Source organism: Astyanax mexicanus, chromosome 1 (assembly GCF_023375975.1).
Source record: "Astyanax mexicanus isolate ESR-SI-001 chromosome 1, AstMex3_surface, whole genome shotgun sequence".
NCBI lineage: Eukaryota > Metazoa > Chordata > Actinopteri > Characiformes > Acestrorhamphidae > Astyanax > Astyanax mexicanus.
In genome coordinates, this window is record NC_064408.1 from 81,751,281 (window position 1) to 81,774,658 (window position 23,378).

Below are 23,378 nucleotides of genomic sequence, written 5' to 3' on the forward strand. Positions count from 1 at the left end.
GCTCCATAAGATGGATCCGGGATGGCCCCATCGTCTATGTGAAATGGATGGACACAAGGGCAGTGTCAATGTGCTCCACAATTCACCCAGCACATTCTGGTGAAACTGTGCAGAGAAGGGTGAAGCGAGAAGATGGCTCCTGGACAAAAACATCAGTCCCCTGTCCAACACCAGTCGCAGAGTACAACAAACACATGGGTGGAGTTGATCTCTCAGATCAACTAATTCAATGCTATTCTGCACAGCATAAAACCATGCGCTGGTATAGAAAGTTGTTTTATCACTTTCTGGACATTGCCACAACCAACAGCTTTATTCTTCACAAGGAACACTGTGTAGCCCATCAACAACAACACCTGACGCACAAAGCCTTTTTGGAGAAACTGACGTCTGAGCTCTGTGGCAGGCCCCTCCTCACATCTCCTGCAAGGTCACCAGCAGGTCATGTTCCTGTCCCCATTACTAGCAGTCCCCAGTCAGCAGACCCCAGTGAGAGAGCCACTACAGGTCGCAGGAGGTGTGAATTTTGCCAAAGCCAGGGTAGGAGACAAGACACACCTTGGAAATGCAGCAAGTGTGGTGTTGCCCTGTGTCTGCAGCTGCACAGAAACTGCTTTGCTGCATGGCATGACATTTGAAAACATGAACAAAATAAATACAAAAATTGTATAAACAGTTTTTCATTCTGTACGTTTTTAATGATTGTTTAATATGTAAAAGTAAGTTTTCTAAAGAACAGACAATGGACTTTAATATTATATATATATATATATATATATATATATATATATATATATATATATATATATATATATACTAATTAACAATTATTTTTTCATGTTTATGCCCACTTTTTTGGCTGTTGGTTGTTATATCAAGTACAGTGGCAACATTTTACTCAATAAATGTTTTTTACAGAAATTTAATTTTAGCCATTTATTTCACATTTGTATATTATTTTATTTTTAATCAATTACTTATGTGAAACTAAGACTTTTGTAAATAAATTACAATCACCAAAACATTTTATCCTCACAAGTAAAATATATTTTTTACAAGATATATGAAGAATTTTAAAATCGAAATTAATTTTTTTAAGGATTAGGACCAAATAATCTCTTCATATTCCCTCCAGGTCACTTATTTCCTCATTATTGAGACAGCTGAGAATGTTCTGAATATTTTGATATATAATATGTGGGTATTATGTTACAGGCAAGTGCCTTTAAAGGCAAAATTAAGAAAATATCCAAAAATCGAGATAATGCCCCTAGACTGGAAAGGGTTAAGGATACTTTTTTATGGCGACTAAACAAGTGTGCACTGTAAAGAAAAATAACTCAATCAATATTATACCACAGCTAGTTCCAACCCTGCAATGTGATTGGCTGAGAGGTGTTCTATAAGTGCCATTATCAGCCGGTAATGTACTGTAGCTGAAGCTCTCCATGTATTACTCCACCACATACAGGTAACCTAACAACGATGCAGCGAAACAGCGCAGCTATAAACAGAGCAGCATAAGAACTATTTTAACTCACAGAGTTTTTATAATGAAACAGATCATATTTTCTTTTCCTCTTTAGCTTAAAATCTTTTAATAAACAAAAATAATGGAACTGTGTTATAATCACAATAATACACTCGAGGTTCGTGCTATAACGTGCAATATTGTCACTGCTATGCTGATTTATGGCACTCGAACTGCACCAATATTACACTTTAAAGCACGAAAACATTGAGTGTATTATTGCTTCGATATAGAGATTACATATTATTTTTTTATGCAAATTATATATTAATATTATATTTTTCCATCAATAAATGGTAATTAGAGCTGAGCCTTTATTGACTAAATCTGTTGATTGTAATCAATCAAACTGAGCTTAATCTGACACACACAAACCCCAAAAGTTGAGCTAAAAGGATACAGAGTTCAGACTGTAGTGTGACACGCTGCTGAGAGAGGAACTCCTGACTGTGTTTGATGAGAAGACAGAGATCCTGTTCAGAATCCTCCCTCAGCAACTTCAGGAATAAACCATACCTACAAAGAAACACAAACACACACACACACACACCCCCACAGATCAATCTACCACCTGCCCAAGGCGACTTGGTCTATTCAGCACAGCCATGCAATAGCAGGAAAGTAAGATTAAAAGTCTCAGCACGTAACCCTAAGACTAACAGAAGTGGAACACTGTAACAGCATGAACAAGTAGAAGAGCTGGATTTACACAATAATGAAAAAAATATATGCACTGGGCAAAATCTCATGTCTTCAGACACTCAGATAGTGTAAATTCCCAATAGAAATAGGGGATGGAGGTTAATAGACAGCTACGGTTGTTCAACTGTGCTGTGCACTCAAGTGCAGGCAGGAGAGAGTGTACACTGTATAAGATGATTTCCAACTGAGTTCACAGTAAGTTTAACTCGTCTTGGATTTCCTACTGTAGATGTGCAGGGTAATGAGTTTCTGATTATGTCCACTGGCCATAGATGAGTCATATAGCATACATTAGACCTGTGGGTACATTTTTCCAGTAGGGTAAGTTTATTTTAATACAGAAACATAATTTGCTATACACAGACATTTCAAATGTCATGGGACAGGAGCTAATATTGTGTACCATGCTTTTGCTCTTTTCCATGGAAGCTAAAGAACGCTGCACTGAGGCATGTGAAGCCTCTTATTTAATACAGGGTTCATACACTTTTTAACCTATACATTGCTATGATTTTTTCATGACTTTTCCATTCCATGCAAATTTTCATGACCATAGAATCTTTAAAACATCAGTACAGACAATAAAACTAAAAATCCATGTCAAAAGGCCTACATCTTTCCTAAAATTAATAATATCAAAAGAAAATTTAAATATTACATTTTACTAGCTGAATAACATTTCTGCTTAATTAGCATGTCAATGCCAAAATTTGTCTGAATTATGCCAGACAGCAATAAATCAGCATTTTTCTCTCAATGAATGAACGTGCAGTTAGAGTGCAGCTGAATCTCCACTCACAGCCAGCTAGCTAATGTGAATACATGTGATTGATTTACCCCAACCAAAACAGCTTTTCTCAGACGGTTAAGGGAAACAAAGGTTTCAAATTTCCATGACTTTTTCAAAACTTTGAGTATTTAAATTTTTCCCTAAACTTATCCAGGCCTAAAAAAACTGCTATGTTAAAATTCCATTACTTTTTTCAGGTTTTTCCATGACTGTATGAACCCTGTTTATATATTTACATAGACAATTGTAGCCAGATACTGCTGGCTTGAATACTCTGCGGTCCAATGTGTACGGTCCAATGTGGGTGGTAAATCCTTTAGTGACGTATACATATACACGTGACACTGTGTGTCGAGGAATATTAAATTCCTGCACAATTTCAGAATTAAAATTCCCCATCTGGCACCCACTATCAGGTCTTCCACAAGGTCCAATAATAAATTTTGTCTTGCTGTGAGCACAATGGCCTATGTCCTACCTCACATACAAGATAACACCTCAACTTACACAGATAACGTATGGACGTTACCAAGCTGCCTCTGAGGTCACAATCATGAACAATTTATGTACAGTAATTCTATCCTATGACTTCTAGCATATAACAAGTGTATTATTCCAATGTTAATGGTAGCTACACTGTAGGTTTAAGCTAGATGTGCTTATGTTAAACGTTAAGCATTTGTACTACTTTAGAAACAAAAATACTAATATTTTAACTCAGGAAGAGTTCAGAAATCAATATTTGGCGGAATAACCATGATTTTTAATTATAGCTTTTATGCATCTTGGCATGTTCTCCTCCACCAGTCTTACACACTGCTTTTGGATAACGTTATTCCACTCCTGGTGCAAAAATTCAAGCAGTTCAACTTTGTTTGATTTCTTGGTGATCCCCACCATCTTTTTAAAAATGCTGTGTGCCATGACTTTTTAAGCCATGTACATTTATGTGTTCTGGTGAAGTGGCTTTGGAAGGTACACTGAAAGCAGAGGGTAGTAGAGTTTACTTTCCTTAGTACAGTCTACAAAATCCTTTTAGATTTAAAGCAAGACATGCTGTAGTTTCTCTCATTCTGAAAGGGTATTGATAACAGGGCAACACTTCTCAGAAGGCTGTAAAATATATGTTAAAACATAAATTGAATTCCATTCAGCTGTAGGAGTAATGATCCCCAAATATATTAAATTATATTAGATATTCCCAGTGTTTCATATCCCTTCAAAAAACACAGGACATAGGATGGTGACCTTATACTAATGTGTTTTCCAGTGCATGCCATTGTGTTGGTAAGGATATATTCAGATAATGAAACATGTATGTTTAATATCGTACAAGGGTTGTTTAGATATACACTTGCATATACACTGCATGTGTAACATAGTACTGCTGAGAATGTGAAGACACGATTTAAGCACATGTGGATTCTTAAAGAACAAAAATACCCATCCTCTGAATCATTTACCTGAGAGAGATGTTGATGCCCAGCTGTTCCACAGATGTCAGGCTGCGAGTCTTTACATAGTGATCCACCACTATAATAAAAAAGACACCATAAAGTCATATTACTTTCCGTTTACAACATAATCACTTCAAGCCATGATCCTGATTGGACTACAGAGAATGTGGCCCAGAATGGCAGAAATGACAAAAAGTGTTGTAGAATAATACATTAATCAGAACACCATACAACATCACTCTGCAATCAAGATCAGCTGTACAGTGTCCATTCATCATAGTTAAGAGAGGGATTAATTGGCTAAATGCCCTTGGTGAGAGTTAAATGAGGCCACTGATGTGATTATAGGGCCACTCCTCTATCCTCATTAATATGAGAACAATGGCAGCAGGGTAATGATGACATAATGCAGATGAATGTGTGTCTCTCGGCGCAGCCAGCCTTAAATGTCTGTCGGCCCGAATGACAGGAGAACACGGCTTAATGCTCTGCAAATAGCTCTGCCCCTAAACGCCAAATCACAGTTCCGCCTGGTAATGTTTATTACTAATAGGAGAGTAAGAGAACCAAAGCAAACGCAAATTACCCAGCAGAGCGTAAATGAGAGAGAGAAAGAGCGAGAGAGAGAGAGAGAGAGAGAGAGAGAAGCAAGAGAAAAGGAAAAAAAGAAGAAAAGAGAAAGAGACAGCAGATGGGAAAAAAACTAAAGAAAACAGAGTAAGAAATAGAAAAGATAGAGAAAAAATAAGAATAAGGGAAGAAGGGAAAAGAGAGAAAGTAGGACAGAAGGAAAAATGGGAAAGAACGAGAATGAGGGATAGAATGGGAGATGGAAAGAAAGAAATAGATGGTGTTTAACATTGAGAAAAGAAACAGCATGGGAAATAAAAACAAGAAAACAGCAAACATGAAAAAGAGGTTAAGAAAAGGACAAAGAAAAAGTTAGTTAGAAACTTAGAAAAGCAAGAGATATGCTAAACAGAGGAAAGTTGAGGTGTCTTTCTTTTTTTTATTCTTTCAACTTGAACTTTGTATGTTTTCTTTGAATAATTCTGTTGAAAGAATGAGTGTTCTGACTGAAATGTTACAGCAGGCTATATAAAGATAATATTAACCTGGGACTGAAATTCGCTTCTATTAGACTCCATGAATAAAAAGGGTTTTTCTTTAAAAAATATTGGTAAAAAAATAAAAAATCTTTTACTGCATTCATAAGTTGTCCCAAAGGGATGAGCTGGAGTACACTCCAGGCACGCAATTATTCCCTCCCTTAAATTGGCACTGACCTTTATATTCTGCAGGAGGGAAGAAGCAGTTGGCTGGAGAAGAGGACAGGTGCAGCACTGCTCTCTCCACCAGATCAGCCAACACTGTGGAAAACAATACAGAGCAAGCCCACTTTCATTAACCTGATCAGCTCCTCTACAGCACATTTAACAGACCAGACCTCCAGTCAAACTATCCATAGTCCACGGTGTCAGAAATAACCAAAGAAAAAGAAAAATATATATATATACGGAGTAACAATAATAATAAAAAAATGACATTTATATAATGCAAACAATTATTTGTTTGTGTTTTTGCATTTTCCTACTGTGTTATTTAGATTTAAATTACTTTCTTTTAAATATTTGTTATTCTTTTCATTGTCTTGCTTTTAGTTTTGTAAATCACTTTAAATTGACTGAAGGTAAATTAATAGATTTAAGGTAAAACAATAGAAGTAATATATTATGGGCTAAATTTAATAACAGCACAGCCAAAACATATGCTAGTCTAAAACACAAATATTAATTTGCATTTTAAAACGCCTATTGAACTTGCAATACCTGTATAATCTTGCATGCTATCCCAGACTAAGAGATAAAACTAAAACGTCCACCAACAAATTTTTATACAGCATGAGAAGATCTTCTGGTTATATTAATCTCATCTGAACCTCCATAGTTACCATGAACAACGTAATGCATAACTGCAAGCTTTTCTTCTTTTTATACCCGTATTCACTCTGCGTGTGGGCATCGTTTTCTTAATTTTTGACCTTTTATTAGAGGATAAGGCAATGATTGTTGAGTGTGCACACAAGGTTTGAGTGGTCAGAGAGGCTGAGGTCTGAGGCTCAGTTGACAGTTGATAATTACAACTGGTTACCTGGCCTCAAGCCTCATTAACTAAAACTTACAAAAATATATATTAATACAGAAGCAAATAGAAAATGCAACAGGACTGATCGAATAGATTGTAGGAACCCTTTGTAATTTAGGTCTATTGGAGCATAGCAAACTAGCGTTTAAAAACAAAAACAAAAAACTAAAGATAGAAGTGTTGCGAGGCACCATATCATTTATATCCATTGCCTTCCAAAGAAGGGGAGCTGAGTTTTGGTTAAAGGCACAGAAAGTAAAACATCACCCAAACGGCCATTTATCTACTTTAACTTTAATAATATAACCCAAGCAGCCAGTGCGTAAGCAGACTTATCAAACAACACTACCTGCACCTTTCTACTTGATTGAATACTAAAATAAAACAATCATTATCTGCACATTTATTTTCTTTATACTGTGTCCACTGCAACAAAGCTAAGTCAAAATCAGTGATCTCCTACTTCTCCTCAATTGCTGCTTACACAGAAAATAGCTGATTTATACGTTTGCTTACTTTTGGCAGTAAAGTTGCTGCTGCAGCAGAAATGCTTACCTTTTACTCACGTACTTACAATAAATGATTTTTTTTCTTAGTGTATGCTCTTTGAGCCATTCTGACTCAACAAAGAAGCACTGCTGCTAAGAACACTCACTGACAGCCGGCATTTCCATCTCCCTTTTTCGTGTTCTTTTAGAAAGACCTCTAATCAAGATTTCTTCCCCTGTGACCAGCAGGGGAAGCTATAAAACTTTACAACAGCAGGAACAGAGACGGATGAGGTATGTACAAATGACCTTTTCTCAAAAAGAATTGTTTAAAGTCACTCTATTGCTGAGTCCACAATACATCTCTGAATGAAGCGCTTTAAGGCCCATAGGATGCTGGCAAGGAGGAAGAGAAACTGCTTCAAAACCTGTCATAGAAACCTGTAGGAATATGTTTTTTTAAATGTACATTTTGTAAGATACATTGATAAATTATAATCAGCTGTTATCTAAAGAACACTATTCTAAACAAATGATAAAGAGACCTTTTTTATTTACCCAACTGAAACTAAAATTGTCATCTAATGCCTTAGTGGATACTGTGTACTTCAGTTATTGTTCCATTATGAATATAACAGACTACAAATTGCCAACAAATAATATATACAATATAAGTGGCATTAAATGATAAAAAGATATGTAAGCAGAGGGCTGTGTCATATCATATCACATTGTACACAATAGTATTATTATAAAATGTGTAATAAAAGGGAAAAAGAAAATGCATATTTTGGTAATAACAGTCTTCTGAATATCAGCATACTGATCTCTAAAAACTCTTAAATGCAGTCTGTATTGTATTTGTTTTGCTATTTACTGTGAAGATGTAAGAGTATTTTTCGAATAATTGCTTATGTTTGCAATTTATCTGTAGCACTAAATGATTACATTATTATTCTGTACCTTAATGTTGTGGTATATTTTTTGATACACCACAATATTTTAGTTATTTTTAGTTATATTTTTTATACAAAATGGAAAGTTACTGTTGTTTACAAAACAGCCAATAATTTACAAATTATTTGTTTGAAACTGTTGTACTTACACTAAATACTTTAACATGTATTTTTGTCGCAATAATATGTTCTTGCTAATTAATAAAGTCTTTTCCTGTTCCAAGAATATTACAGATTACATAAATTAAATAATGTGATATTATTTTAGGTCCTATTAGGCAGAGATATGTAGCAGTGGATGAGCTTAGCTTCACTGTATTGGCATACATTATTGAAAAGAATGGGGCTCAAATTTCAAATTTCATATTTCAGCCACTGAAATTTCCACTAAAATTTAAAGTTTACACATTAATATACTCAGCATAATATTGCCAGAAATATAACTATATGCCCAAAAGCAATCAGACAGTCCTAATTAATGTGCTGATCTCAATTAAGAGACAAAGATGTATATATTACTGACAAAATATATTACAGCTTGTGTAATCTCTATGGGAAAGCACTGGACTGCTGCTGTTATAGAAAAGCAATAGAAAGTCACTATGCCCAAAGTCAGGCAGTGGTCAGAGGGGCATAAGGTCAAGTTCTCATGATGAATATATTCAAATCCTCCCAACAAAGTTACAACATCTAAAAATCTGTGTAAAAGCTTCCCAGAACAGTAGATGATTTTACTGCAGAATAGAGGAATAAACTTCTCATCAATAGGGAGTTTATTAAACCATCATCATTTCAGATGAAACGATGACCTGGCTTAATCATGAAACTTAGTACATTCTAAAATTTGCTAAATCGGTGGGTATACGTGCAAGTACAATAAAGTATAATACTATGTTATTTTACTATAGAAATTATGTTTGATTTTTTAATCAAAAGTAAAGATTTGAATCATAGCTTGTGATGATACTTATAAAAAGAAAAAAATGGTCTCACAATAATAACTGAAAGAGGAGAAAATCTCTTAAACAACAGTGTTCTGAACAAAGAACACAAAAAGACCAGAGAGTTGTGAGGCACCCTATACATCACTTTACATCAAAGGTTCACATTGCAAGCTATGCAATATACTGTGAAATATCAATAAAAATATACATATTTTTTTTATTTATACAACAGAAAATTTGCACTGATTTCATTTTACGTGACATATCTATCTATTATATCTGGCCAATATTTTGATACAGAGAGGACCATTAGCCTAACTTTCAAAAATAAATAAATAAATAAATAATAATAAAATAAACTGGCTCCCATCTAACCTCAGAGACACATATGCACCTGAAGTGTCTACTTAACTAGAGCTTCATAACCAAGCTTTCCACAAGGGTGGATGTTTGACCTTCAGTGGCTTCAACCACAGACACAGCTACTTTTCTTTGAGTGGTAGGTGTCCTACTTAAATCTTTTTGTTTTATGTTTAGAACTTCTGTGTTTATCTTAATAGCATTTAATATACAGTTAGAATATTGGGCTAGAATAGCTAGCTACTTTATGATTGATTGCTTTAACTTTGAATATGATTCGACCATACACCATTTCATTTAAACTGACCAGAAATTCAAACACAAAGACAGGAGAAACAAACTGTTAAATATTTGTGTAATGGAATAAAGTGGAATGCATAGAATTATTGGTACCCCTTTAAAATAAGACTACCCTTATAAATGGTTTATAAATGGTTTCTAAACTAGATTATTAATTATTATATATTAGGTTGTAAATGCCTTAAAACCATTGATAAGCAGTTACAACACATCAATTAAAAAGGCAACAGTGATCCGTTGTTTACTTTAAGTCATTTTAGTCATTTAATTCAACTCATTTAATTTATAGTAAAGAGTTAAAGATACTTACAAATTGATTAATATGACAGGTTTAATGCTGATTGAAGGAAAACACAAAGTTAGATCAGTATCTAGAAATATCTGAGGTTTGACAGTAGAAATCAGTGTGGAATCACTACTCTCATTTTTTAACCCGCTGTTGTCATTTCTATCCATGTTGTTATTTATTTATGAACTGCTTATTAATGAGTTTTAAAGTATTTGCAGCCTAATTAATATCCATTAATAATCTCCTTTATAAACCATTCATAAACCCTTTATAAAGATAGTCTTATTTTAAAGTGGTACTGAATTATTTATACCGTTTCCAGTGAGAATGGTGGATTTTGATGTCATGGCTTTGCAGAAGTGTCTCCTGCAGTTCTCCATCCAGTTCTCATCTCTCTCTGTGTCTTTAGATGAGGCCAGTAAAGCACTGATCTCGGAGTCTGTGGAGAACAAATAAAATAAAACAATGAGCAAGATTTTGTTTTTACATCTTTATGTATTTACATTACTAGATGACTTGAAAGCTTTTGCTGGTTGATGAATCAACACTGCTACCCACGATTGGCCAACCATGACCTTTGAATTGACAAGAAATGTCACGCTCTTTACCCACGCCAAACAAATGCTTTGCTAGACAGCCTTGAATAAATCAGTGTCGTTAAATCACTGAACAGGCTTACGGTAATGCGCAGAGACCTGTGTCAAAAATAAGCATCTATGCTGGCAGCTGGGAGTCACTGTGCCGCTGTGTTATGTAGTCATGGAGACAGCTGTCACTTTGAAATAAAGATGCAGAGCTGTGACAGGGGAGCGGATAGAGGAGGCTCTAAAATGCACCGAGGTACAATGGCAGCCATGCAAATCGCTGATAGTTCCACATTTACATTGACTTTACTGAGAAACGCTTCATTAAAGATTTATTCAGTACAGAGTGTGTCAGGTAGGATGAGAGAAAAAAAAATTAAATATGCTCACTTGCCTCAAGTTTTATACCTAGAGGAGAAAAACAGTAATAACAGTGGACTCTCTCTTTCCTAAGGCATGACAAAATACCATAATTAATTTCTGGGAAGGTTTGGTGCTGGATTGTTAACAAGCATTTCACACCAGTCAAAAATACTGCCATGAGCCATAGCAAACATCCAGCCATTTAGATTGCAATTAGTCATAAGGAATGACATGAATTAAAGGGAATAGAATTTTGAATGACAACCAGGTTTACCATTGAATTTAGAGCTAAACGAAGAAGTCTATACACTGAAATAGTTACTTTTTTGCACCTAACATAAAGACATAAAATAAAAGTATTAGGCCTACAGGGCTGCAGATTAACCCTCTGGGGTCCACAGAGTTTCAACTGATATTTAATCTGTAATATTGAGTCTGTAAGTTTTCACTATTCAAATGCACAGAATGATTGTACGTGACTCTCATTTTTGTCCCTCAGAAGGAGAAAGTTTGATAAAAGACTGCATTAAAGTCCTAATTAATTATACAATCAAATTCTTAGTAGACAAACACTATTACAAACTATAATGAAAATTGATAATACGCCTAAAATTAATTTGATTAAAAAAAGAAAAAAAAAAAAAATATATATATATATATATATATATATATATATATATATATATATATATATATATATATATATATATATATATATATATATTTAAGCAATGTTGATAAAGAATCTTCAATAATAAAATGTGTGTCAAATCCTGAGAGATTCATTGTGTAAGGCTAAATTACTTAACTAACTGATCTAATGTATTTGTTAGCTTAAAACAGCTTCTCCGTCAATAAATAAAAACATTTGTAGAGCAAATTTTCATGACTTTTCCAAAACTTATCCAGGGATGGAAAATGCTTTTTTCCAATTCCATGACTTTTTCAAGATTTTTCTTGACCGTACAAACCCTGTTAAATGTAAATAGGTTAGTTTCACACAAAACATAGACAGAGGCAATTAGTCCACCAATTACAGAAGAGAGTAAGATTATAGACACACCATTTAGAAACAATGAGAGGCAGATGATATGTTTCTTAACTGGGCTTTATTAATGCCAAAAATGAGTTAGTTTGTGACCCCATAGGGTCAAGATAAACAAATATTTAAAAAAAGATAAGAAAAAGAAAATGAAGTGCAGAAAGGGTAGCATAGAAAAAAATACACTAGCTTCTTACCTTGTTTAGAACGTGATGCTTTTGTCACATCAAGAACATAACAGTTAGGCACGGGGTAGGATGAGAACATAGGCCATGGGTATGGATCACTCCCCTGAAACAAAGACAACAAATGTTTTAAACTAAACAAAATAAAATGCATGCTGTTAACCTCTACAGCAACAATTTGTTTGGAAAATTGAATGTTGGACTACCAATTTATATGCCATCTACCATAAAACCTTCAGAAACCATGAAATACAAACTCTATCCTCCAGCAGAGGGCAGTGTAGAACCTACATCTAGCACTGGACCTAAAACCACTGCGAAGCCATGTTAATGTCAAAATGGCAAAATTAACTAATTAACATAGTGATAGATAAATCAGGAAAATCACCAATTCATGTAGGAATAAAAGATGTACAAAAGAATATTAAACAATACAGTAGTTTGCTGTGGAGAAGTAGGGAGTTGAAGCTGACCTTGTCCAGAGCTCTGGGAGGAAGTGTCCTTTCGGAAGGGCCACCAGTCACACTCATCCGAACCAGCAGGTGGTTCCTCTCCACTGTCAGGCCATCAATGATGTACTCCCTAAGGGGTAGACCATATATAAAAACACACATACACCTTTCTTTACCTCAGAGGACACAATTCTATCACTTTATTTGATTTTATTACTTTGGGCAGAGTGGCACTCGCTTTTAGTTGACATCACCTCAGTTTCTTGAGCCAGATTGTCCATTCTCAGAAATTGTAGAGAACTTACAGTGAGTCAGAAAGAAGTACATACCCGTCACCAGAGGGAGAATCTATGGCATTGTCCTTCTGACTCTGTAGCAAAATGTCAGAGAGCTTGTACTGAGACTCCAGCAGCAGGAGAGAGTCCAGGCTGCAGCACATCACACTTAAGAGTCTGATGGAGAGAAGAAACATAGGAATTTAAGGCATCAGTAAAAAAAAAAAAACTACAAAATGCTTATAAATGTGTACAATCTGAAAGGAAATTTAAACTTTTGTATATAATGTATATACAACTCTGGAAAAAAATATAAGAGACCACTTAAAATGATGAGTTTCTTTCATTGTATCCAATTGAAAACCTCTGGAATATAATCAAGAGGCAGATACATGATCACAAGCCATTAAACCAAGCTGAACTGCTTAAATTTTTGCACCAGGAGTGGCATTAAGTTATCCAAAAGCAGTGTGTAAGACTGGTGGAGGAGAACATGCTAAGAAGCATGAACACTGTGATTAAAAAACAGGGTTTTTCCACCAAATACTGATTTCTGAACTCTTAAAACTTTATGAATATGAATATGTTTTCTTTACATTATTTGAGGATTGAAAGCTCTGCATCTTTTTGTTATTTTAGCCATTTCTTATTTTCTGCACATAAATGCTCTAAATGACAATATTTGTATTTGGAATTTGGGAGAAATTTTGTCCGTAGTTTATAGAATAAAACAACAATGTTCATTTTACTCAATCATAGACCTATAAACAGCAACATTTCTCAATCTCTTAATAAGTGGTCTCTTATTTTTTTCCAGAGCTGTATGTACAGTATAGGACAAATGTATTCTTTATTTACATTGCAGATTCTCACTGAAGGCATCAAAACTATGAATGAACACATGTGGAGTTTATGTACTTAACAAAAAATGACCTGGCCTCCACAGTCACCGGACCTGAACCCAATCCTGATGGTTTGGGGTGAGCTGGACCACAGAGTGAAGGCAAAGGGTCCAACAAGTGCTAAACACCTCTAGGAACTCCTTCAAGACTGTTGGAAAACCATTTCAGGTGACCACCGCTTGAAGCTTATTGAGAGAATGCCAAGAGTGTGCAAAGCAGTAATCAGAGCAAAGGTTGGCTATTTTGAAGAAACTAGAATATATATTTTTTCACCTTATTTGTTAAGTACATAAAACTCCATGTGTTTATTCATAGTTTTGATGCCTTCAGTGAGAATCTACAATGTAAACAGTCATAAAAATAAAGAAAATGCATTAAAAAAAAAAGTGTGTCCAAACTTTTGGCCTGTACTGTATCATTAGACATCCTCTTTAAACCAAATGATATAAAATATTATAAATGTGTGAGATTTCTAAATGTCGATTTATAGTAGATTCCAACTCATCAAGGCACAATCTCAGCTTAGAAGCAAATCAACACTCAACAGCTGAGCATGTTAACTGTTCTTGTAAACAGGAAGTCTCTGTCTAAAAGCTTGAGTTTGCAATTAGTTCTTTTTGCATACTTGGCAGTGGTGTGGGTCTCTCTAAAGGCAGAGGGCGGAGATGATCTTTCATCTCACACTAACACGCTGTCAGAATTCCAGTGCTCCTCACATCTTCTCCCCTCCTGCCTTTGTAACTTGGCTCGTCAAGGTCTATAAAAATGCTCAGAGTCAACTGTGACCAAGCAGATTCAGCCCAATTAATGAGACATACATCACTTTATATTATGTCAATTTGAACAAGAATAGCCTCAGTGTGTGTCAGCAAGGTTAAAAAGCTTGGTTGGCTAAAAATCTAATTACCATAACTTTCCCCTTAGAATTTCTCTCTCAAAATATAGACAATGAAGCAGCACATGCTTGAGGACACGTCTGCTTGTATAGTTTTCACAAAAGCTACAAAGATCAAGATCATGATCATGATCCACTGTACAAGTATACATTGTAACAAAACCCAGAGATGTTCTTACAGAACCACCTGGATAACACACAATGCAAATAAAGCAACATTAAGTAAAAACTTTAATCCAAAATATTTTAATGCTACACTGACTTGTTACAGGGGGAATTCTGGATTGGATGGATTCTCCATCGGTGCCACTCTGGACCTAAAATGCCAGCAACTGCACTACTCAACTTTGGTGTGTGTGTTACTGGAGCCTTCAACTTAGAGGATTCACCGTGTCACTGCACTAAGGACACATCATACAGGCACAACATACAGGCTGTTTTTTAAAACTTTTTATCATACTGATGCTGATAAGTGAACACATGGTTAACCGCAAGTATATCTCTAGGCTTAGACCTCACATAAAAACAGCAAAATGCAAGTCCCTTGTTTATTTTTGTTTCTTTACTTGTGAGACTACGCAAGTAAGCACTGCTGTGGTGTTACTTATCTTATTTATTGTTTTGAGTCCTGACATCCTATATCCAATTTTTTTTTACAAAAACTGATTTCAGAACTTTTCTGTTTCTTTATTGGATGGATTCCACAAGTTGTTAGAATAATTCCTTTAAGATACTGTCTGTGTTGAAAGGAAGTTTGCCTGCATCACACTATTTCTGCAGATCTGGTTATGCATTGCACTACTGTCACAAAATTAGCTGTGTTGGTAAATAAAAATAAGTATCCAGGACATCCTACTAATTTATTAATTTACTTGGCGATTTCAAATTTGAGCCGTTTTGTATTGTAGCGTTTTTATATAACAATAAGTGTTTATTAGTACTGTGTTAAGTGTGATCTGTGGCACACTGAGAATTTCCAGTGAACTTTGTGTTAGTCAAAAAGTTATCTACTATTACTCCTACTATCCACACCCTGTGCTACTGTGTCTGTCATTACTAATAAAGGAAGTTCTCGCCACTGTTTCTGTGCTCTAATCAGCACCACAAAGAGAACCACACCTATAAAACTCACTCATACATTCCAAAGAATTGTATTAAGGTATTTTGTAAAAATCTTTTGTAGGTAAACATGACGTGTAAGGGGTGGTTTTAAAAGTCTTCCGACCGCAAGGTTCTGTGGTATTGTCAAGAGATTGAACTTGTGACCTCCTGATGACAGGAGTAATCAATAATGTTTAACCAGCCAGCCATATCACATGCCACTTAGGTGCCAACATCACTGACACATGATTATATGACATAGTAATCTATAACGAAATGGAAATCTTTCATAGCTCTGATGCTGAAAAATGGACACTGTAACGACTCTAAGGATGCTTCTATTGTTTTACTATAAAGTATTTCAAAACACACAAATACAGAGAGGGCTGATTGCAAGCCTGATTGCTCAAATCCAATTTCCTGCTCAGATCAGATTTGGTTTACATTCACAGAAGTAAGTAACCTGTATCTGTGTGTAATGTGAATGAATCTATGAATCTGAAACACCTCACATTCGCACACTGGTACGTGTTTAAACGTCTCCTTCTTCACCAACAACAAAAAACCTCATATTAGAGAGATGACTTGTAGTTTTATAAAGGTGAAATGGATGTGTTAGCAGATCATATGTGGAGCATTTTTGCTGGAGTGGAGAGTAAACAGCTGATCTGAATCTCATGCTCAGGTCGAGGAGGTGAAAAAAGGCCAGGCGGTTTGCTTTTGCTGTTTTTACCAGCTATAGCTGCACAGCTGCACCAAGAGATGAGTGTGAGTGTGAGAGAGAAGCACGTAATTCATGTTTAAAAAAGCAAAAAGACGCATACATTGTGATTTGACCATTTACATTCATGTCGCATGTCCATGGATCGGATACGTGTCCAAATTAGGACCACATATGAAAGTGGCTTAAGCCATGAAAACACAGCCATGAAAAAAATCAGATCTGAGCCACTTTGAGCAAAAAATCAGATTTGAGTCACTTCAGACTGGTAATGTGAACATAGCCAAAGAGAACCTAGTTAAAGGTGCATTATGTAGGACCTGAGAGCGAGTGTGTGGCTACAGCAGTCCAATTTCAAAAAAACACAGAGAGTAGTCTGCTCCGGGGTCGGTCTTGTAGTCTTTTTGAGCTCTAAGTCTCCACTGTTCGAACTCACTGCCAGTATTTACTCTTGTTATATTCCTGCTTTGGTCACTGAGCTTTTTTGAGACATGCTGCGGCTTTTTAAGCTGTGTAGCAGCTAAGGTTTAACTGAACCAGCTCTGCTAGCTCCTTTGCTGTGCTGCGCTGCTGTAGTGCTGGCAACTGGAGTTAGTTGGGGAACGAGCAGCAGGAGGAGTAAGAGGACAAAACAAACACAAAACCCCAGGACGGCCTGCACATTTAAAATAGGAACGTATTGCTGAAGCCGTGCTGACAAGAGCTGCCAGTGCTTTCATTCAACATGTTTCCTTAATATCTGATGATACATCTTGATCATTTTATCATTTACCACTGAAAATTAGTTACATAGTGGTCATTTAAACAAATTGGACACAATATTATACATAGTTCATTATTTATTAAGGAAAATGATCTAATACTACATATTTGTGAGTGTCAAAATATGTGAACCTTTGATTTCAGTATCTGGTGTGATCCCCTCTTTACAACAATAACTGCAACTAAAGGTTTCTGGTAACTGTTGATCAGTCCTGCACACCACCCTGAAATGATTTTATTCCTTCATATAGAACAGCTTTAACTCTGGGATGTTCATCTCACTCACTGTAAATCTCTAAAAGCAAATACATATATGGACACGTGCACAACGGAGCTGTACTACAGTGTATTACTCATAGAGGCAGTGTATGCACTATAAGCCAAGCATAACATGACCACTGACAAATGGAAAGAACAAGGAATAAACTCTGGAGGAAAAGAAAACTATGCTAGAATTTTCTGAAGACATTTCTGCTGTTTTGTATGTTTTGTACGTAAAGGGTGTGTACATGAGCCATTAGATGATTCTAGCTTCAGAGGAAGAGACCAGACTTAAAAAAATCTGTATAAAGATCACAACATAGTTCCCTTTAAAAAAGGGAAGAATCTTTAACATTTCTTCCTTAGTGTACTTGTCTCTTTGAATAGTTTAACACTGTCTCAGTTTTTAAAGACAAACCAAATTTTGGTGCATATCTAAGAAACGTAATAGCAGTCATCTTGGAGTCAGAACTGTGCCCATTCTTTTGCTCATGGTTTTATATAGCAGTATGTGATACAGTGCCAGTAGCCTATTTGATGGCTGCAGTAGATGTTGTATTGGCATGTGGGAGGTTGGCTGTGTCTGTGAGAAGATGATTAATGGCAGAGATGATAATATATAGTGTGTATCCAGTGTGACGGCACATTCAGTCAGTCAGAAAGACAGACAGATACGCAGTGAGAGATCCAGCAGTGCAAGCCTTTATCAGCCTGCAGTTTCCCTAAGAATAGAGTGACTTATTTCAATATCCAGTTATTTAAATTGATTTAAAGGTCAGTAAAATACAGAGATCATATCAGCATTCTGTATCTGTTACTTTTGCCATTATACAGCTCTGTATCACAGATTAAAAGAAATCACCAAAAATAACAGGACTTGGACTAGAATAGAAGTTACAGAACTATATGTCTATTATTGTTCAAGTTAATTTTCTGTATTTTTTAAAACCGTAAGCTTGTTTCATAAACCTTTCACCATAAGTAAAAGTGCAGCAAAATAATCAAGTCCAATTCATGGGCATGATTAGCAGCCCAGCTGCAGTATTTTGCTATAACATGTAATGTCCAATGCTGAGTCCCTGTTGTGGTGCCAAGTTGAACCTGCTGCACTCAAACTACATTTTAAAAACCCTGATAACCATAAAGAAGAAATACTGTTTGTCATATAAAGCAGCGAATAAACAGTTAAAAAATAGTTAAAAAATCCCTTTTTTTCCAATTCTGACCTTTTCTACTGATGAAAGATGATAGCTAGGTAAAAAAGTAAAAGAAGAAGCATTCAAAACTTCATACCTTCTTTAAAAATCAATGCTATTGTTGTCTAGTAAAACAGATATAATTATGTAAATGTGTTAATTGTTGCATGTTAATTCCATAAATACAGTGCCTTTGGGAGTGAATGCTACATAACAAACATATATTTTTTTATGTGCTTTAATAAGACTTCCATTTTCAGTTTTCAGTTAATATACCATTTAATTTGATTTAATGCCAACTTCTAATTAGCTAAAGCATGAGACGGAGTGGAATTTGCAGTTGACCACATGGGCAACGAAAAAATAATTTTATGATCAAATGAAACAATAATTAAAGTTGTTTGACTATGATGATCAGATGTATACATGGAGGAATATAGGCAGGGAATTTAACCCAAAGAAAACTGTACCAACTGTTAAGCATGGTGGTGGTAGTAGTATCAGAATCTATAGTTATGATGTTGCCAGCAGAACTGGTATATTTCACAAAGTGGATGGTATATTGAGAAACTACCATAGAATTCTTTAGCATAACCTCAAAACACTGAATAGATGGCTAAAACTTGGTCACAATTGGTGTTCTAACAGGAAATTGATCCAAAACTCACATTCCTGAAAGCAAGCTAAAATTATAATTTTAGTAAGGCCTTTCTAAAGTCCTGAACACAATCCAAATACTTTAAAGTTTAACGTTTAATCAAACTTTAACAATTCTGCCAAAAAGAGCAGCCAAATATCCAACCACAATTTTATCAGGACCTTGCTGATGGTCAAAGTGCTACTTGCTAAGAGAAAATTAGTAAAAATAAGAACAGCTCACTGAAAGCTCACTATTGCCATTGCATTTATATTCACTGTGTAAAGTATCGACCACAACCATATATTTGCAGATTAAACAAATTCTGTTAGCTGAAAGTATAAAAAAAAAGAAAGCAAGCTCGGTAACACCAAATAACATGAGCACACACACACACAAATCAATACATCAATACATAGACACACACCCACAACATTCATTAAGCATCTCATCCAGTAAAGGAACTTCGATCTCAGAACATAACACCCTTGCTGTCAAATTAACACTTGGCACAAATGGCATGTGCCTGCATTGTGGGAGGCACTTAGCAATAGGAGCATGTGTGAAAAGGGTCTGGGAGGATTCCAAGCACTGAGCTGGAGACGATCCATGATAGCATGCTTTACCATGGGCTAGATAGGTTGTGGGGTGTTATGGTGATATTTCACCATGGATATCTCTGGAAGCTGCTAACATGAATGTGCCTTCACAGCTTCAACTTTTCCACACTGCATAAAACATCATTTGATCTCCTGCATCTTCAACTACGGAAGTAAATTTGATCTTGAGCTTCGGTGTTCATTATTTTCGCTCGCCTCAGACACCTAGGGCATGGCATGGTTTATGAAGCAATAAAGTGAAGGACTATGGTATATCATGCTCATAATAAAAACACTGAAATACTCCTTATTAATATAAATAAGCTCTGCAGTGGATCTAATTGCAGCAGCAGCAGCGGCGGCAGATATATGAGCCCGAGCTTTGCCTGTAGCAGACACTCCAGTGAATACATTTTTTCCTCTATCTTCATTTTAATGGTTGGCTGAACACTGTTCACTTTAACATCCTCTCTGTGACTGATCCTTTTCCTAATCCTATATCTGGCAGTAATTCTGTATAATCACACGGAAAACACAGAGAACTGAATCAATCCTGCATCGATCTGAGGGGTGGGAGAACGAACAAAGTACTAAAAAAAAAAAAAAAAAAAAAGAGAGCTAATCTTTAAAAGGTGCTGCTATTCTTTTCTTGCCATTCTTCGGTCACAATGAATGAAAGAGAAGAAGGTTAGAGAACTATTGATCTCACCTCAGGCCAAACGTGTGTGACTGCTCATAGTTGAACAGGGAGTGTATCTTTGCATCTGAGCTAATAACAATGAGGCGGTCCATCACATCCTGAAGAGAGAACAAAAGAAGAGTATCTGACGTTAAGATAAAATAAGGGTAGCTGAGGATGATGAAAAACAGATGCTAGAACTCCTTCATCGAAGACTAACTCATCTTTGGTCAAAGTCTGCCCTCCTAAGGCTGAAAGGCAATCTGCAGATGTAATAACAGCACCTATGTTATTTATTTATTTATTATTTTTTTAATATACATAATTTTCCCACTTACTTTAAACATAGTTAACAGCCAAGACATGTTTGGTATCTGAATTCTGCTTCTACCACAGCTGCAACTTGCTTATGTGGTTTATGACACTGTATGACATATTTTATTTTAATAGAAGTGAGCTACATTATGGGGAAAAACCTTTAAGATGCCTTCCAGTACTAGGTTTAGCTGCAAAATCTGTTATTTGCCAATTTTTAAAGATAACATAATATCACACAATGTCAGAAACCACGCAACTACATATATTTTAAACAATTCTAGTGTGTAGCAAGTATGTGATTTAGGCATGCTGTTTGCATTAAGACAATTTCTAGGGTCAGAGTGCATGTTACTTGTGTTACATTAGCTTAGATAGAAATAGGTTTGAATGCAGCACTGACATACTCATGCCAGCTATTAAAGAGACTTTAAAATTCTATAGCCAGCATATAAATCACTAAATGGGCTACTAATTACATTTCTGACATCCTGGAAAAATACAAAGCTGTTAACGGAATCTGTCAGATGTGTAAAAAAATTATTTAATTTTCAATAGCACACTAACAAAAAAACAACCGTTCACCTGTGCCTTTTAGACTCCGCAAGTATTTGCACTTTGCATCTTTTTAGCACTTTACCAGCCATTAATTCTGACATTTAACTCCTTAATTGAACTATTGTTTTTGTAAAGTGCATTTTTTTCTGTTTCTTGACATAAACATGTCAAAAATGTTTAAAAAAGGTGAGAAGTTCAAAAGCTAGTCCCCTGTAGTGGGGTCCAGTGGCTTCTTTACTAAAAAAAACATTTTAAGTGATTTTAAGAAGAGTATTTTGATGCATTTGAGGATCAAACAGAGAGGGCTTATTGCTGTTAAATAATTAAAATTGACCAACTATGCAAATCCAAGTAATGGCCAAAAATGTCATGTTGAAAACCCACATTTATTAGAATTAGAGGCCATCATTGTGCTCTACTGGCTTTGTAATTTCGCATAATGCTTGCACCCCAATGATGGCCAATTGCTCAACTCCCACTGCTTCTACATCAGTTTCAGGGGATAATTTAGACAAATTATACTTTTTCTTCCCATCAAAAGACGATCATATATAAAAGCAATATATAAAAAACATGTTTGGCCTATTCATCATACAAAACTGCAGATTTTGCAGAAAAGCAATAAGTCCGAATGAATCGAAGAGAAGTTGGGTTAAACTATAAACTGATACAAAAGGATATACAGTATATACCCTACTGCTAAATAAGAACACAGGAGGAGGCCCATCTATTTTGTATATTCAGTTTTAATGTGTGATTGAGTTGTTGAGAGACTTACAATTATAGATGTGGGCATTTCCCTCAGGTTGTACTCGATCTTGTTGGGTAGAGCTTGGTGGCCTAGCAGTTCCCACACAGCATGTGGAGAGGACAGCAGGTTCACTAGTGTTACGAAGGACTGCAAACACACACACACACACACACACACAAACATAAACAGCAGTTCAAATACAGGCCACTCTGAGCTACTGCAGGTCACAGCTGGAAATTCAAAGCTCAGTTTAACTCCTGCAGCTAATATTTGGATGCCCTGCTGGGGTGCATAAATAATATTTTGCACTAAATACCTCCAACGCAAGAAATAAGATCAAAGCAACCCCATGCACCTTTGAACTAAAAGCACATATGCTTAAGTTAAATATTAATGCAAGCACTTCCGAATGTTGTTTTCCAAAAACATTTATATGTTGGCATGAAAAGGAATCAGAGAAAGTCAGCAATATAGATCTTTAGGTTTAGATGTATGATACTTGTGTTTATTATAATGTTTTAAAGAAATAGTTTAAAATAAACATAAAACACATAATACCTAATTCATGCAAGACTTTACTATGATTGTATTTTAAGGAAATAAAAATTAAGAAATGCAATTAAAGCATTTAATGTAGAGCATGATAGCATTTATAGCATTAAACAATGGTCATCAAAGTGAGGTCTAAGGAGTCTGTGAGGTATATTCAGGGGGTCTTACATACAATATTAACTTTGACAGTTTTAAGCTAAAGTCAAACACCTGCCACCCTGAAGAAAGTCCACTGATAATGCAGAGCAACACATTTAGAAGATACAGATCAGAAAGACAAATGATTAGACCTTCAGGCAGCTTCTGTCAATGGGATCCATTGGAGTAGATTTGGGATGGACAACTCTTATGTCCTCTCTGCCACATTCCAATGTTGACCACAGCTCAACCACAATGGCCTGGATGAAACCTGGAAGACCATTTATAGTTCAGTAATTTGAAAAAAAAAAACAAAAAAAAAAAAAAAAACATAAAATATTCCCCAGACAACACAATCATGTTTCTAACAATGACTCTATTGCATATACATCACCATATGCTGCCTAAATAGCAACAGATTAGACTTTAATAAAAACAGAAAATTATT

At 35.5% G+C, this 23,378-nt stretch overlaps 1 protein-coding gene across 3 annotated transcripts in view; it reads right to left on the reverse strand.

Moving 5' to 3' along the window:
• tbc1d32 (TBC1 domain family, member 32) overlaps positions 1-23,378 on the reverse strand; it is a 66,496-nt gene that overhangs the window by 25,776 nt on the left and 17,342 nt on the right. For all 3 annotated transcript variants that reach the window (XR_007440972.1, XM_022661980.2, XM_049484324.1), the window contains 10 exons: positions 23,083-23,201; positions 22,268-22,387; positions 20,647-20,735; positions 12,918-13,040; positions 12,610-12,718; positions 12,149-12,242; positions 10,276-10,401; positions 5,767-5,850; positions 4,487-4,556; positions 1,932-2,047 (listed from right to left, as the gene is read on the reverse strand). Coding sequence is in view for 2 of the 3 variants with exons in the window: in XM_022661980.2 (XP_022517701.2) it covers positions 1,932-2,047; positions 4,487-4,556; positions 5,767-5,850; positions 10,276-10,401; positions 12,149-12,242; positions 12,610-12,718; positions 12,918-13,040; positions 20,647-20,735; positions 22,268-22,387; positions 23,083-23,201 (1,050 nt within the window). In the remaining variant the exon portion in view is untranslated. The remainder of the gene's footprint in view (positions 1-1,931; positions 2,048-4,486; positions 4,557-5,766; positions 5,851-10,275; positions 10,402-12,148; positions 12,243-12,609; positions 12,719-12,917; positions 13,041-20,646; positions 20,736-22,267; positions 22,388-23,082; positions 23,202-23,378) is intronic.